Source organism: Salarias fasciatus, chromosome 11 (genome assembly GCF_902148845.1).
Source record: "Salarias fasciatus chromosome 11, fSalaFa1.1, whole genome shotgun sequence".
NCBI lineage: Eukaryota > Metazoa > Chordata > Actinopteri > Blenniiformes > Blenniidae > Salarias > Salarias fasciatus.
Window position 1 is genome coordinate 4,868,470 of NC_043755.1, and position 16,893 is coordinate 4,885,362.

A 16,893-nucleotide genomic window follows, 5' to 3' on the forward strand; every position below is an offset into this window, starting at 1 on the left:
TTCTCTGAATCCGCTCATATTTGAAATAAGTCACATTTTATTCAAACCGTTATTAAAATTTAACAAAAAAAAAAAAAAATACAAATCAAAAGCAACAACATGAGATTGACATTTATGGGATTTGCATTTGAGTTTCTTTGGAGCATATAGAAGTGTGGTGATTTAACAGAGAGGAGAATAAATAAATAAACCTGACTTTCCTGCTGTCCAGTAATAATTCAGAAGAGGTGAGAGGCAGACGCCCGGCCGTGACGCTGCTGAGGGGAGCGGCGGTGGGTGTGGTTTGGTGCTGGTGGTGCTGGTAGATTGGTAGCGGGGGGGATGGGGGGGGGGGGAGGGGATGGGCTTCCTGGATGCTCGCGAGAAGACAGATGCTGAGGCTGTTACCGTCGAGATTCACATTCACAGACGGACTGTGGAGCCCGACGAGATGGAGACCTTCATCCATCTTTACCTCAATCTGATCGTGAGTCCTCTCTGGGGTTTTTTTTTTTTAATTTATTTATATATCAGCTCGATCATTCTGAACCGTTCTGTTTTAGAGAGTCGGTCGTATTTTTTTTAAATGATTATTATTATTATTTTGTGTGAATCCTCCGGTTTCCACAAGGGGGGATGCGCAGGATTGAAATAAGATGCATTTCTTCCGGCTGCGTTCAGAGATATTTATCCGGACAGTCTGCTGTAGAGACGCGGATATCACGGATATTGGCTTTGCTGGAGATGTGGATATTATGTAATGAATTTGGAGTTATAATAGGGGCGTATGGGCCTGCTGTATACCAGAGCGATGCGGTTGGAGGACCCCCCCCCCCCTCCTCCCTCTCCTCCTCCTCCTCCACCCCCTCCTCCACCCATCCAGCCCCGTCTCCGCCGCTGGCTGGGATCAATAGATGCAGGGTTAAATACTGTGCAGGACAGTGCAGTTACACCTGACGACCAGACGCCGTTTGGTTTTTATTTCCAGGCTTTGTTGGCTTCATTCCCATGAAATCCCCCCCTGTAAACAGGCTGCTGGAGAGATTTCCATTCCTCAGTGATGTGAAGGGCACTGTGCTGGAATATATGAGCAATAGCCCTCGGTAGATGGGCTTTTAGAAAAAAAAAAAAAAAAAAAAAAAAACAGACTGTGTTATTCTGATGGCTGATTATTGCACGCTCCAGTTAAATGTGCTTTATATTCAGTCATCCCTCAGGTATGCTTTTCTTTGGAATCGTCGTTTCTTTTGAATCCAGCCGAAGACGGCCTGGCACAGATGGAGGCAGCTTGACTACTGTAAACTCATGAATGCCAGGCTCGGGGAAGCTGTGCATATTAGATGGAGATGATAAGTGACAGTTATTAGGTTTCAGATTAGCTGACAATTATTATCATGGGGTGTCAATTCATGTGTGTGTGTGTGTGTGTGTGTGTGTGTGTGTGGGTGTTTGAATTTGCATGGAGAGCAGGTACCTTGCAGAGGCCCCGTATCCTAATTTAGATGTTATCTTTTTATTCAAACTATCGCTTGAAAGAGAAGCAGACAGACCTGCGATACGGCATTGTAATTGGCTGTTTTTTAAATGCTGCAACAACAACAAAAAAAAAAAAAATCAATCTGCATCTTATTTTTCTGCTCGTATCAATATCAATTCGGTTAGACAAAGCTTGAAATGATTCCTCTAGTTTCCCTGTAATTACTTGAGTACTGATGCTTGACGATGTGCTTGAAGAAAGTTTGAAATCGTGCGAAACATACAATTTTAAAAACCCGATCACTTTTTAATGATGATGAGTGAACTTCAAAGGCTGGGCCTCGTATGAAAACATAGTGTGCTCACAGCTATTATTCTGTGTGTCTTCTTTGATGTTACAGGATCTTGGGAGTCAAGCCAGAATGTGACTGTCACGGTGCGTCATAGTTTGGATCTGTCCAGCCTTTACACCACTCGTTTCTATAGCAACAGAAATATCACTGTATCCTAAAAAGTCACAGTTCTACAATGCAGTCCTCAAGCTGCTCCTCTCAGCCCCCAAAGACACGGCGCTTTGACGTCAACAGGCGCGCCAACAGTGCTGTAGCTGGACCAAAGTCTCATGGCCTCGGTTCTCAGAAGGAGGATAAAAACATGAACACGATCACCACCCCTTCGCCACGGCGGGCCGCCACTAAGGGTCCCGCTGCTCCCACCAGGACCAGGTTGGGCATCCAGCCTCGAGCCCCTGTCAGCCAGTCCAGGCTGAGCGCGCAGAAACAGGCTCCCATGATCTCCAAGTTGAGTAAGCCCAAGCCGAAGAGCGCCCGTGCTTCTGCGGCAAATCGAATCGCCCCTGCCGCCGCTCCGCCTCCTCCTCAGCTCCCCTCAGTTCTCCCTCTTGACCCGAACTGCAACGAACCGAGCCTCCCCTGCCTGTGCTGCGACGGCCGCTCGCCCCAGGACAACAACAGTATGTTCAACCATAACCACAACAACAACAATACCGTCTCTCTCAGGCAGCAAATGCAGCTCCCGCCCCCTCCAGGCCCAGTGGCCCAGAGGCAGGATGGGACAGTGGCCAAGGACCAGCTTCTGTCAAAAGCAGAGGATCAGCAGGAGCCCTCGGCCTGCCCTCCTGCCAATCAGGAGAATGAAAAGAAAAAGGCAGATGAAACTGCAAACCTAGACAACAAGAAAAATGTAAAGGCAGAGGAAGAAGATGACGACGAGGAGAGCAGCGGAGATATCGATATTGACGATGATGAAGAGGACGGAGACAATGATGAGGATGATGATGATGAGGATGATGACACCCTGGTCCCTTCATGCTGCGACTGCCCCCCCTCCCTCCTGGAGCTGTCCCTCTCCTCCTCTACCTCCTCATCCTCCACTTCCATCAGCTCCTGCTCTGATCTGGAGTCTGACTGTGCGGATCAATCTTCTTCCATCTGCTCCTCCCAGGACCAAGACAATCTTTTTGTTGCTCTCTCCCCCAAAGACCACTCTCATTTGCCAGTTCCTGATTGCCATCCTCCTACTCGTTCACCTCCATCCCTTCCTATTTCTCGAAACCCTTTCACTTTAACGTCACATTCCCCAGGCTCCCCTTGCTCCCCAGACGAGGGCTACCCATCTGCCCTGGACACCCCTTCTCCTGACTACTTAGGAGTCAAAGGAGACTCTGAAGTCACAAAGTTAGGCTTGCTCGACTTTCTGGAGTCAGTTGGGGAGTTTGGCAAAATGGAGCGCTTCAGCCAGGTTATCCAAGTGGCTCGTTGGGATCTTGAGGGGGAACAGCACTGGGATGTTTTGCGGGATCGCTTAGACCACCTTGATCGTTTGGAAAAAGTTAACAGGGAAGTAAAACTTGCCTACGTGGCGAGACTGCATGAGAAAGGTTATGATCTTGGAGATCTGGAGGAGCAGGACCTCTCAGATGTGATGGATGAAATGGGAAACATTGACTTCACCTGGAAGTTGTATAAAAGCGGCGGCGGAACGATGGCAGATTCCCAGGAGTTTTCAGACGCCGGAGTTGATCTAACCGCTCCTTCGGACTGTGATGATGCCCTCGTTCCAAATTCTCTCACCCCCTCTCCCATTGAGCCGCCACCCAGACCCCCCAAACCCCCCGCACGTCATGCCAGTGTGAGTTCAGACCTGCATACCTACATAAACATCAGCAGAGAGACCACTTCCATGGCCGTCAGCACCTCTCCGACGATGCTGACTTTCTCCCCCAACTCCACATCTCCCACATTCACCACATTTCGGTGTGAAAAACCCTTACCCCCATCTCCACCATCGATCCCTCCTCTCCCCGCCTCTAAGCCAGTCCCTTACCTCACCCTCTACACGACCCCATCCCCTCCTCCCCCGTCTATTCCAACCCCAACTCCTCCTATTCCTCCTCCAAGAAAGCGGCATCTTGCCCGGAAAGAAGCACAACGCCTTGCTGCTCTTCAAGCCGAGCAGGAAAAGACCCCCCTCTCCCTGCCACCACCCACCACACGCCCCCCGCCTTTGCCTCCTCCACCTGTGATCTCTGTTTCCTCCTCCTCCCCACCCGCCATACCGCCTCCGCCTGCCCTGCCTCCTCCTCCCTCCTTCCATGCGCTGGATGTAGAAATAAGGAAGCTCCTGATGCTCGCTGGATTGACCCAAGCCGAGCTCCTCAAACTCAGCCCAGAGTTAGGCGTTTGTGTCGGGGGGTTGGAGGACGAAGGAAGTGAATCAGTCACATCAAGATGTGTGGAGTCACAAGGATTCAGACTTCAGGAAGGGGATGAGGAAAGCAAACACGATGAAATGTTGATGACCAGAAATAGATGGAGAGAGTTGGAAGGAGATCAAACTGCAGAAATAGTTGAAGAAGACAAAAAGAAGCAGGAGCTCAAAGAAACACAAAGGACTACCTTTACTGAGATGGCAAGAAGGAGGAGGAGGAACGTCGGCGTGATGTCTGACCATTACTACAGCACCAATTTCAGCACTACACATGAAACTGACGCAAAGAATATGAGTTTTGAGACATTTCGGTACCCCTCGGAGTTACCCGATTCGCCTCCCCCTCCGCCTCCTCCACGCCCCTTACCCCCGATTCCCCCTGCTGTCCCAGCGCCTAAAGTCAGCACTCTTCCTGCCAACTCTGAACAGCCTGAACGGTTCGACTGGCTCATAGCTTTCACGCCGGAATGCGACGACCCACCACGGCCTCCGCATCAAGAAAAGAGAAAAGCCCACGTGGACGGCCCAAAGAAGCTGAGCACCTCAGGTTCGACCCCAGGTTCAGCTCCGAAGGTCACGACCTTTAAAGAGCTCCGTTTCCGCAACAAGAGCGCCTCCCCCCCAACAAAAGTGATCACTGCCCCCGAGCCCGATCCGACGGTGATCACTCCAGATCCAGATATACTGTACAACTTAAAGTGGAGACGAGAGAAGGCGGGCAGTGACGGCAATCAGTGGGAGTACACCTCTCAGGCTCAGGCCCTGTTCATGCAGCCGCCGCCCGCCCTGACCTCCATGGCCGCCCTGAAGGAAATGCTCCAGAGGGCCGACAAGGAGGGTGGACTACTGGAGCTGTGCCCGTCGCAGAAGATCGGCTCCTCCATTAGCGACAGCAGCTTGTGGACCATGGGGAGAGAGTGGGAGGGTGAGGAACTTAGGAGGGAAGAGAAGAAGGAAAGGGAGGAGGAAGAAAAGGAGGAGGTGGAGGAGAGAGGGCGTGCTGATGGAGGAAGAACATTTGAGTCGAGAACTGCAGGTGAGTTTTTAAAAGTGCTTCAAGTTTAATAGAAGTCTAAATTAAATTCGGTCATGTTTAGTAGAGGTGTGTGTGTTTATCTGTACTGTGCTTATTATTGTTGTGAAGACCAAAATCTGTTCACACACTTACATTATGGGGTTTTGTCTCCCTTGAATGGGAAAAACATAAAGTTCCACAAGGAAAATCAATCTTTTTTTTTTTTTTTTATGTGAAGATAGGTTTTAAGGTTAGACAAGGGTTATGCTAAGTTTATCGCTTTGGTCAGAGTGTGGATTTAGATAATTGGTAGTTGTGACTGAGCAGAGTCTACATCTTTGGGAATGTGCAGGAATAGAATGTTAGTCAACACAATGTCCTGGGGAACCATAAAAACACAGTGTGCGTGCTTAGCATGTAAATGTGAATCGGGCGACCAGAAGAAACCTGGGATGGGCAGATGACAGAGAGGAACAGATGGGTAGAAGACAGACTGGCAGTCAGTTTGCTCATTTGAGTGAAGCACAAATAACATCACTGAGCAGCTCGATCGGAACGAAAGGAAAACCAAGGAAATGAAAATGTAGGCTTCTTTATAGAAGAGGTATATGGAAGAAGAGCAGCGAGATAGAGGGTGAGCATGAGTCACACAGAGAGACGATGCGTGACTGACATGGCAGATAAATGATACTGAGGAATAAACAGGGAGGGAAGCAGGAGATAGAGCATGAGTAGCTTCAAGAGATGGATGGGTAATGAAAGTGAGAGTAGTGGAGGTAACTTGAGGAGAAAAGGGAGGCTGGAAACGCTCCAGCCAGTATTTCCTGTACTGGTCATCAGACTATGGCATCACCATGGCCTTATTGAATTATTCATCTTCAGACTGAGGAGAGGAGGGTAATGGGAGAGCCCGCTGAGCTCTCCTCTTCCTCTCCTCCATCAACTCAGTTCTGTGCTTCATTGTTTTCTGATTCCCTCCTGTCTGGGCATCTTGAAGTCTTTTCCTCTTCCTCTCTCCCTTAACGTTTGGTGGTCTTAAATTCGGATCCTATCATCAGCTTGGGATGTTTATATGCTCTTTACTTGCTGTCTGTCTTGTCTCCTCCCCACCCACTCTGCTCGCTGGAGCGGCACAGATAGCTCAGATCAAGTTACTTACCTCATGCTGTGCTGCAGTATACCTCATAGAAACTACGCTTCAGCCCGTCAGGGTCCAGCTGCATTAGGGTGATTGTTTAAATTGCTGCCAAACACATTTGGCATTATTACTTCTTCGAGAGGTCCTTAGCAAAAGAAAAATACTATTTTGTTGAATCTGCTAGAGAGATTTTTTAAGGTATTCACTTTCTGTTTTAACATTTGGACACAAATACCTGTTTTTTTTAATTATTCCTTTCATTTTCCAATCAGTTTCTATTAGGTTACAAAACAAATTTCAAAGAGACAAAACAATGTAGAAAAGTTGAACACAAGACTAATTTTTAAGGTGTCGTCTGTGACAGGAAGAAATACTGACCCATGAGAAAACTGGAAAACATTGATTGTGGATCAATTACTTCGGCCATGGTTAAAATATACAGCTGAAATCTTTGCGTTAATGAAAAGAAACATATTTCTGTCATATTTCTCTTTTATAATGCTGTTTTATTTATATAGGAACCTCCCAGAGCCCTTTTTCCTCCTACTATTCTGTAGTCCTGCCCTTGCAATTAAAGAATTACAAATACTAGTACTGTAATTAAATAGTTTATAAGTTATTGTAATGATTAATTATTTTAAGCCTGCAATTTCGCTCATTCTTATATACAATTTACCAGAGGTGGGAGATTGAAGCCTGATCAAGTCATCTCCATGCCATGTTTTTGCCCTCACCATGTACCACAGACAAGCTGAGGAGCAGGGTTGATTAGATTCACCTGGTGTCATACATGGTCAGAGCAAAGACATGGCATGAAGATGACTTGATCAGGCTTCAAACTCCCACCTCTGCAATTTACACCATGCAATCTACTTGCCTTCTTTTAGGTTCATTAGACACAAACTGTGTATGCCCACAGTTTGCTCTGATATTCAAAAATGTTGGTCTTCATTTTTGTAGATAGTAAGTTTATTGTAAACTACCTCATATCTACATGTCTTCACAAAATGTAGATACACTTGAATATAGATGGTTTATCCAAGTAAATACAGTTATATATACTAGATTATGTGGTCTCAAAGTAAACGGTTGTTTGGGAAGTTTATGAGACGTGTACTTAATGAGTACAAGATAAGAACATTCAGTACTTTTTTGATTCCACGTAAGTGAAGTGAACATTTGTCACATAAATATTTCTCTCAGACGCTGTAACAGTCCAGATGTAGGAGTGTACACCTTTAAGAGCTGTAGGGGTGGATCTCAGCACAGGGACCAATTGCAGACATCCACTGTCAGAAAAATAGGAAGTATCATGTGTTAGTTACAGTTCAAAGCAAGCTCAAGTCTGTCCAAGGTATGGTGTCTTTCTAGCTCCCTTTGTAGCATTTAGACCGACAGTGTGTGACAGGTGACAGAGGGTGATGACACTGGGGATTCCACTGTGTGGACCTCCACAGAGGAAGTTGCAGTGATTGAGCAGAAACAGACAGATCTCTGCGATCTGTCGGCTGACTCAGCACTACACTGTTTACTGTACTGGTGGGGAGGGACAATGGGGAAGGAGAGAGAAGGGGAGAAAGAGAAAGAGAGGGAGAGAGTGATTGGAGAAGGTGATCCAGAGGTGATGGTGGCACTGCAGTAAAGCACAAAGCACGAGGTTTCGCTCTAATTGTGTTTCCTTTATAGAATACCAGCAGAAAGTGAAGCCAGGCGGTCACACTGAAAACCTGACTCTTTAACCTACTCGGGAACTTAATAAATCTTTGAGAATTGTCTGTGGCACTTTAATTATGATGAAGAAGTGAATGGCTGACAGATGGAGTATTTCCACTGTGCAGCTGTGAGATCGCTCTGCAATTACTCTTCTACAGCTGCTTGATCACTTCCTGTTGTGTCAGACCCCTGCTCAATGAAAGACTTGTGTTTTTACTGCTCTTCATAAATCCGCTCCATCGACTCCCATGCACTGTCTGTCAGCCGTTCGACTTGTTTAAATACTGCAGTACTGCACAGTGTTACGATTGTTGTCTTTTTGCTGGAAGACACTCAGGAATGTACATTTTTCTCTCAACAGACACTAATAACATTTTCTACATCTCTCTCTCTCCTTCCCATTTCTTTGCTTCTTTTTTCTTATTTTGATTATTCCTGTTTTTTCTCACCCATCCATCCCATTTGGTTGTTCGTATTGTTTGTCCATGCCTTCGCTTTGCTCCCTTATATCACCTTGCTAATGCGTCTGCCTTCTCCATGCTGATCCCCGCACCCTGCGATTTTTGGCCTTTGCTTCCCCCTTGAAAAATAAAACAGTTTCCTCACCCCCACTCTCCCTTACCCAATCCTCCCAACCCTACTTCCTCCACACTGCCCTCCCTCGCTTTCGCCCAGGCTTCTGTAACCACCAGCCCCTCGCAGATCCCCGACCCCGCAGCCACGTAGGCCAGGAGTCCCCAGACCAACACCAGAGCCCACCGTGGCCCCCTGCTCCCAGAGACGACTCCAGCCCGGAGTCTAACTATGAATCCCTGACTGACTTTGCTGCAGACTTTCCGCTTGACTATGGAGATGTCATTAATGAAAACACACACCCGGCGTATGAACATATCAACGGTTCCAGAAACAAGGAAAGGGACTTTGTGTCCGACTCAATCTGCAATTTCGACTCGCTTTACGGCAGTGAATCGGAGCTGCAGACTGAGTCTCACACACCTGTCAGCGGCACCGCTGAGACGCCGGGTTGCATGACGCCGTACAAAAACATCGATGTCATGATGACGTTTTCAAACGGCGCCGGTGCTATGGACTCGCTCTATTCGGGGAGGCGCGCGCACGCCCACGCAGAACACAACAGCAACAACGCCCGGACGTCCAAAGAGCTCCCCCCCCTCCCCACCTGCTACCTGTACCACCCCAAGAACTGCCCTCTCCACAAGGGCGCCCCTCCTCGCCTCAGCCCTATCGGAGCCCTGTCCCCTCCCCAGCGCTCCGGGGCGCCCCCTCTGGGCGCCCTGAGCGGCTCCTCTCTCAGCTCCCCGCTGTTTCCCCGCTCGCACACCTTGCCTGCCCTCGCTGCTCCCCTCTACTATCCAAACCTGTACCCTCCTATACCACCCAGGGCGCCCCCCCTTCCCCCAAAACTCTACCAGGCTCCTCTGCAGTCACGCGTGGCGAGTAAGATTTCTCTCTCTCTCTCTCTCTCTCTCTCTCTCTCTCTCTGCCTACATCTTACACTCTCTCTTCGTGTGACATCTCGCTTGCATGTCTGTCTGGTTTCCTCTCTGTCTCTGTTCTCTGCTCTGGATACAGTGGCCTTCACCCTTCTGTCACTTTTTCCCGACCACTGGGCTTTACAGATTTGAAAGACTTTAGGTAACTGCTGCTGTTTGATGTATTCGGCAGCTTCTCCCGCCCCCCCTGCTCCTGGTCATCTGATACTCTATATCTACAACCTTCTTTCAAATCTGCAAAGGCCCTTCAGAAGGGCTCCAGCTGCTCCTGTCACAGGGCGTCCAGAGTCGCTCTCTTCCCTCTCTCTGTCTTCTGTCTGTCTTTCTTCGTGTCAGTCTTGTCAGGTCTGCCTCCACGTTGTCGTTCTTTTCTGCTCATGCATGTTGTGTTGAGATAAACATGCATTTCATGTAAAGCACAGCAAAAAGCTGCTGCTTGATGATGCTCCAATGTAAATTTAAAAAAAATCCTGTCACTGATCATGTTGTAGCTGTGCAGGCGTGTCAGGTTTTCTCAAATGAGTGAATACAGGACCATGTACATGAACCCAAGTTTGCATTTCCCTCACCAGTTTATATAAATCCCTTTATATAAACCCCAGACTGTGCACAGCACCTGCCCTTTGCACATGTGTACAATCATATTTGTTTGCTCCCATCCCCGCAGCTCCTCCTCTGTACACTTACACTTATATAAACAATGTGTGTGAGTATTTATATGGAATGTATTTGTTGAGGTTATGCATGGGATCCTGTTATAGCCTCGACACAGAAGTCGTCTCCGCAGTTCCAGATGTTCAAAGCTCGCCACAGACCTGCGGGATGTGGTCACACTCTGTATGTTGTCAGTAGCACCATCTGCTTCCATCTGCTTTATTCTGCTCTTCCACTGTTTAAATACTCTCACTAATGACACTAATGATGTTTCTGTTGCCGATAGCTTCTTGAGTCTTTTGAACGTGCGTTTTTCAGTCAGTGATTGTTCTCTTGCTGTCAGCTGTTCGCAGTGTCTCGTTCGCTGGCTCTGTGCAGAAGACAGAGGCACGCTGGATGGGCGAGGATGTGAAGCATCCTTTGAGAGGCCCCGGCCTGTCCTCTCTGTGCCTGCTGGAAAAGAAAGGTGTGAATACTTCTTTTGTGTTTGTGTTTAATTCTTTGAGCATGTTCCTCTGTCCTGTTGTTGCTTTGTCCTCCTCTATTTCAATATGTGTCCCTCCCCCCCCACCAGCTCTGGTCAGTGCGGTCAGCGTGGCCGTGGAAGCCATCTTGGCCCAGTTCAGCGCCTCTCGGACTGTAGTACAGAAGGTGAGTCGCTGCTAAAAACAATATCTTAACAACACGTGATCAGATACAGGACTGTGCAAAAGTTGAGCTTGTTTTGGTAACAAATCACACAAGCCTAAAGCTTTTGCACATTACTGTGAAAGTATAGGCAATTTACGTGTATTTGAATGCATTGTTGATCTAATTTTTGTTTATTTTTGACATTGCCCCATCCATTCTTGTTTCAACGCTACATATTTAGTTTGCCTCCCATAAGGTGCTAGAATGCTTTGCATAGCTCGATCTCTTAGCAATAGGAGTTTGCTTATAAACTAACTACATTCCCCTTTCCAAATGATATCACATCACATCATGTTTTTACCATCCCCCCTCCCTCACATCCACGTGTCCCAATTTCCTTTCCTCCTTCTATCTTGAGTCATCCTTTCTGATCTCATCCTCTGTCTCTCCGAATCACTGCATATCTTCCTCCTCATCCGATCCGATTTTCCTCCCCTCCGCGCTCCTGTCCTCTCCTCAGGCCTTATCAGGAGACAGCACTATAAATCCTTCTCTGGGCCGTTTGGTGCTGCAGTGCCTCTGCCCCGCCCTGCACAGTTTGCTGACCGATGGCATGAAACCCCACCAGAGTGACCTGATTGCAGGCAGGAGGCCAAACTCGGCTTGGGGTCTGGTCCAGGCTTCGACAAAGCCAGGTATCCTACTGAGCACTGTGGGCTTGGATCTCTAGAGTTGTTGTTTCTGTGGGCATTTTTTTTTTCCTTCTTCTTCTGGTTAATACTGATAACATCCTGCACTTCATCGGGCTCTAATTTTCCTGCGCATAAGCCAATACGTGTAAGATTTATAGTCTGAAAAGCTGAATAAAGAGAACAACAGGATGCAGATATTGATTGGCCTTTAGGTGCCAAAATCCACAGCCGGTGTTTTCCCACACCTCTATTAGCTTCTCCATTAATCGCCTCTCTTTTCTCTTTTATTTCTTGGGTCTTCTACCTCCTGACCAATTTCTAAGGTCCAAAAAGCCAAGCCCTGTTCACCTTACAAGTTCGAGTTGGGGAGCTGCCACAGCTCAGACAAAGCAAGCACAGGTTCAATGCTTTCCTCCTCGGCCTACTGAAGTAAGTGTCGACTCATATCAATCCATGATCTCCAGCAAAATGCATCAAATAAATATACAGCCTCACGATTTCCTTGTAACATCCCCATGACTTGTCTTTTCTGTGTTTTTTCCCTGAAGCACAAAACTTCTTGATTCCTGGCTGTCTCACCTGCAGTCGTGCGGCGGTATGTGTCTTTCACTCCCAGCTTGTGCCGTGGTTATTAGTCTGCGAGTCAGTGCGCTAATGCCGATTTCTATCTGCCTCAGATGTGCTGGAGACCTATTACCACCCCACCTCTTTCATGCGTCTTTCGCTGACGGCCTGCCAGCCTCTGTACGAGGAGCTGCTGCTCGTGCTGCAGCCGCTCAGCCTGCTCACCTTCAACCTCGACCTGCTCTTTCAGCATCATCATTTAGAGCCCGAGAGTCACAGGCCGGAGATCCCCAGCCCGCCTCTTCAGGAGGCGGGGCTCCCGCTGTCGGCCGGTGCACCCCAGGCCAAAGTCACGGGCGGCAGGCACATCGAAAGCCTCGCCGAAGTAAACTTTGGAAGTCCAGGAAATCAGGCAGCTAACGATGTGAAACCATCACCCTCAACTAATCCAAAGAATGAAGCATCAGGGGTGTCACCCAACACTGATGCTGAACCCCTCAAGGCTCCAGTCGTCTTTGAGCAGACCAGCCCTCAGCTGTTGTGGGTGCAGGAAAAGGAAATGGTCGGGTTGCTTCCTCCGAACATCGAGGAGGACAGCTTCGCTCAGCAGGCCGGACAGGTAGGGAACTCTTCACCGTTTGCCATCAGCTCTGATCATGTGATCCTCTACAACTGACCCAAACCTCTGTTATCATAGGCGATACAGCAGGGGTGGGGGGCCGTGATGCGCTGGGGCGGCCGACTGAGCCAGAACCTGGCAGAGCTGAGCCTGGCTGCAGCGAAGACAGACGACGTGAAGACGGATCTGCCCGACCTCCAGGCCGAGGCAGGAAGCGACTACACTCCGGTCAGCAGCGCCGCTCAGGTTCCTTGGGGTCTGGGTCGACTGTTTGGAGCCTCTAAAAGTCCCAGCAGCCCTACGAGTTACACGCCGCCTACAAGGTTAGCAAATAAATATCCATGGCTGGAGCCAGTCCTGGTTTACAACAAGGTGGAAGTCAGTTAGAGCGGTTGACTGTTCTCCATGCTTGCTGTCTGTTGATTTCCTCTGTCGTTCCCCAGGCGTCCGTCACAGTGGTTGGCTCCTGGTGTCACTGCGCTGACCCGGATGGTGAGCAGTAACTCCACCCCAATACTAAGAAGGGTTCTCGAACCCCAGGGAGAGAGTGAGCCGGAGCCAGAGAAGGAAGAGGCTGAAACGCTGGAGATGAATGACAAGCCCAGACCACTCAGGTACCGCAGGGATAGGATGAAGGAGATGCTTCTGAAAGTTTATAGGTTGAAATATTTCTGTTAATCTCAAAATCCACTCATTTTTTTAATGTGAAAATACAAGTATGAAGTGGTTTGAAGCTTCATTAAATCAGAAAAGAAAAACATAAATTCAACAGGACGAGATGTCCAAAGTGGGTCAAAAGCTTTATCTCACGTTGAGTAATTCCTCCAGGATTCAGTATGTACCTAATTATAAAGTCCAGAGGCAGCTATTTACCGTGTCCTTTGATGATCGTTTACAACATTTTGCTTTTCTTCTGTAAGTGCTGGAGGCTCGGATTTTTTTCCCACGTGTATTTCTATTTTGAAACGACGGCCTCCTACGAATGTTTTCATATTGGATTAAGCTTCAAAGGGAAAATTGTGCATGTGTTGCATAAGATTGGAGCATTTAAAATTACTCTTAGAGGTATCAAGTCATCCATCCATCTTCTCTGCGGTTTTATCTAGTTCAGAATCAAGGGCGGGGTGGGGCTGGCGCAAAGGCGGGGTACAACCCTGGACCGGTAAACTCATAACTTCATTCTCATTCAAAAAGCTCCAGTAGATTTAGCAGCAGACCTGCTCCTGCTATCAATATCTAAATATTTGTATTTAGTGACTCACTGGTCTGATCTGGAGTGATTCTGATTGTGAGTCATCCAGTCCCATATCAGACGGTGACTGTTTTTTTTTTCCCCGGTGTGTGTTCATGCTGATGACCGCCGCTGAGAAAGTGTCCTGTGTCTCAGGTCAGTCCGAACGCTGTGTGACCACCACGGGACCGGCTCAGAGCTCAGCTTCTGCAAAGGGGAGGAACTGGTGGTGTTGGGAGGCGTCGATCAAGACTGGATTCGCTGCCGTCAGGGAGACAAGGAGGGGCTGGTACCGATCGGCTACACCTCCCTCATCATGTGACTCTGGCATCGTTACTGCTGCACTAAATCAATACAAAAAAAATAAATAAATAAAGTACAAAATATCTATATTTTAGGTGAGTATTGAGAGGTGATGGTGAGGCTGCACTACTCTGAAAGGGATATTTCAAACCAACTTGGTCGCAGTTTGCGTTGAGTGCATAGCACCATCTGTTGTTGCTTCTCATGCATGAGGATCAGTCTGCAGCCTTTTCTCAAATGATGAACATATGGGAATTTTTCTCCCCATTACAATCCATCCAGTTTGGTAGCATCGGACCTGCGGGAGTCTCGCAGCAGGGATCCAGCAGATGGTGTGAAAAATGACTCAACCCAAACGCAGACCGTTTCACACCCAGAAGACCTTTGATCTTTGACTGAAGTATCCCTTTAAACGTCTCTTTCTCATTTCTCTGCTGTCCTTGTGAGCGACGGATCTGAAAGCGATCGCAGGGGAAATAATGTACAATCGGCCCCCGGGTGCTTTCCGATCTGCGGCCGCCTGTTCGGAGGCGGCGACAGCCGACAGCCTTGCTTGTAGCCGCGTCAGCGTCTCTTCTCGCCACCTTCCGGAGAGCTGTGGCCTGCAGGTTTGTCGAGCAGAGAAGTCACGTTGGAGTACTGGGCCATAGCTCCTGTTGCATACTGCGTAGTAATGTAGTGAATTGTAGCCGTGTAGATCTGTGTTCCTTGACCTTTTCACCATTATTGACCTCTCATCTCGCTCTCCTGGTTCATGCGTGTTTCTGCTCCTATATTCGACTGTATAAATATACATAAAAATATATATAATATAGGTATATAAATTGAGATTGATATTACCAAGATAGATAGAAAGATAGATGAGCAAGAGAAAGCCGGCAGCATCTTCACATTTGCAACTTACAAGACACATTAAGTGGTTGTCGTACATGGGAAAGAAAATGAATATATGTTTATTTTAAGTATCAAATCCAGTATCTTCCCTCTTGTGTGCTTCATGTATTGCCATTGTCTTGACGCCATACTCATACTGTTCTTAGATTTAGCTCATACCTTAAAAACTGTATGCATTGTATTGTGCCATGAATGCTTTGAATGAATGCCGGGAAGCATCTCTATAAATCCCTGCCAGTTATATATATAAAAAAAAAAAAAATATTATCAGACAACAGCAATCTGTAGCTAATATCTCCACCCCGACACCCATCCACCCCCGGAAAGAACAAAAGGAAAAAACAAAGCCTCCTTGGATTGAAGTAAAACTTCTCTGAGCTACGCTGAGCCCTTGTTCGACTCTATCTGAACTTAAAGTGACTGCAGTGAGAAGCATCGCTGATGAAACGTCCTCCATGCCAGCTGCTGTACGGTCTGCAGGTCGGGTGGCTGGCCTCCACCTCCCGCCTCAGCTCCTGTATTTATCCCGACCCTTCCTGCCATGTTTGCTGATCATATTTAATATTAGTGGTGACGGTGGACGTGAAAACTCTGTTCTGATGTTTGCTCATATGAAATACGTTGCTCTGTGTCATATATTTATCAGTTACTCTCTCGATATGTATTGATGACTATGCATATGGTTAAATGTGCAATTGATTTTTCTTATTTTATTTATTTATTTTTTTACGTCACGACTTGAAGCTAACGCTATCATGCAAAGCGAACGTGGGAAGCAAAAGGCGGCGGTGTGAATTGTGAAACTGTTGATATCAAAGAGTGCGATCTGAAATAGACTGACACTAAAGGACCTCTATTAAATTCAGCAGGAAAGTTTTATTGCTGCCAGTAAATCAGGGAAAGCTCAGCTCCTCGAAGTTTCCTCGTGTTGTTGTGTTCATGCCATGTAGCATGAGATTACTGGCACTACGGCAACAGTCCAGTAGCACTGAGTCAAACCAGTCCTCATAACTTGTAAGTAATGATCACAATTAAAAAAAAAACAATGTCATCAAATGAATATTATCTTGGTGTTTACACGGAAATCTAGACATCTAGATATGGAGAAATGTCGATCAATGCATTCAATTGTTTTTGCGTTTCTTTTTTTTTTTTTTTTCAGATGAGATTATAAAATGCATTCATTTGAAAGCAGTTAATTTATTTGATGTGCTATTTATTGATCTGGAGGCTTCTGAAAAGAACGGCTCTCTATCTGACCCCATCTGGTGTCTCTCTATCTATCTGGGTTCTGTGTGTGCGAGCGAGCGTGGCGGTGAAAGCAGAGATGATTGCGAGCACTTTGTGTGTCGGCACATCCTGCAGGCTCACTTTGTGTACGTGTGAGTGTAACAATGACTTCTGTATCTGCCTCTCTTCCCACCCCCCCCCCCCCCCCCCCCCCCACCCCCACCCCCCTGGTGTCATGTAGCCTGTAGACATCCCTGTGTCCCCTCTGTTGCGAATAGTTGAGTGCTCCTCTAGTGTCAGTCACTGTCCACCTCCTGCATGTGCTTGTTTGTAAATACACCAAAATAAAATTATATGTATAAATCAAACCCTTTTCAGCTGTTTCAGTTGCATTTTTCCCCAAGAGAACACAGTCAAGACTTCTGATGTTAAAGGGGAGCTGTGCTACATTTAAGTCACGCCTCTGTTGTCCACTAGGTGGTGACGTCGAGTCGCTTCAGCACCAGTGTGC

The 16,893-nt window shown here is 47.4% G+C and overlaps 1 protein-coding gene across 3 annotated transcripts; it reads left to right on the forward strand.

Moving 5' to 3' along the window:
- Positions 1–353: 353 nt before the first annotated feature.
- Positions 354–15,319, forward strand: rusc1 (RUN and SH3 domain containing 1). Of its 3 annotated transcripts, XM_030102419.1 has the most exons (13): positions 354–466; positions 1,857–5,221; positions 8,649–9,509; positions 10,563–10,685; positions 10,794–10,870; positions 11,091–11,105; positions 11,370–11,544; positions 11,865–11,970; positions 12,090–12,136; positions 12,219–12,724; positions 12,803–13,047; positions 13,168–13,338; positions 14,112–15,319. In XM_030102419.1, the coding sequence occupies exons 2-13, from the start codon at positions 1,984–1,986 to the stop codon at positions 14,275–14,277; spliced, it is 5,730 nt and encodes a 1,909-aa protein (XP_029958279.1). In that variant the 5' UTR covers positions 354–466; positions 1,857–1,983; the 3' UTR covers positions 14,278–15,319. The 3 variants fall into 3 exon arrangements, with proteins under 3 accessions (XP_029958279.1, XP_029958280.1, XP_029958281.1); XM_030102420.1 differs by lacking the exon at positions 11,091–11,105; XM_030102421.1 differs by lacking the exon at positions 8,649–9,509.
- The last annotated feature ends 1,574 nt before the right edge of the window (positions 15,320–16,893 follow it).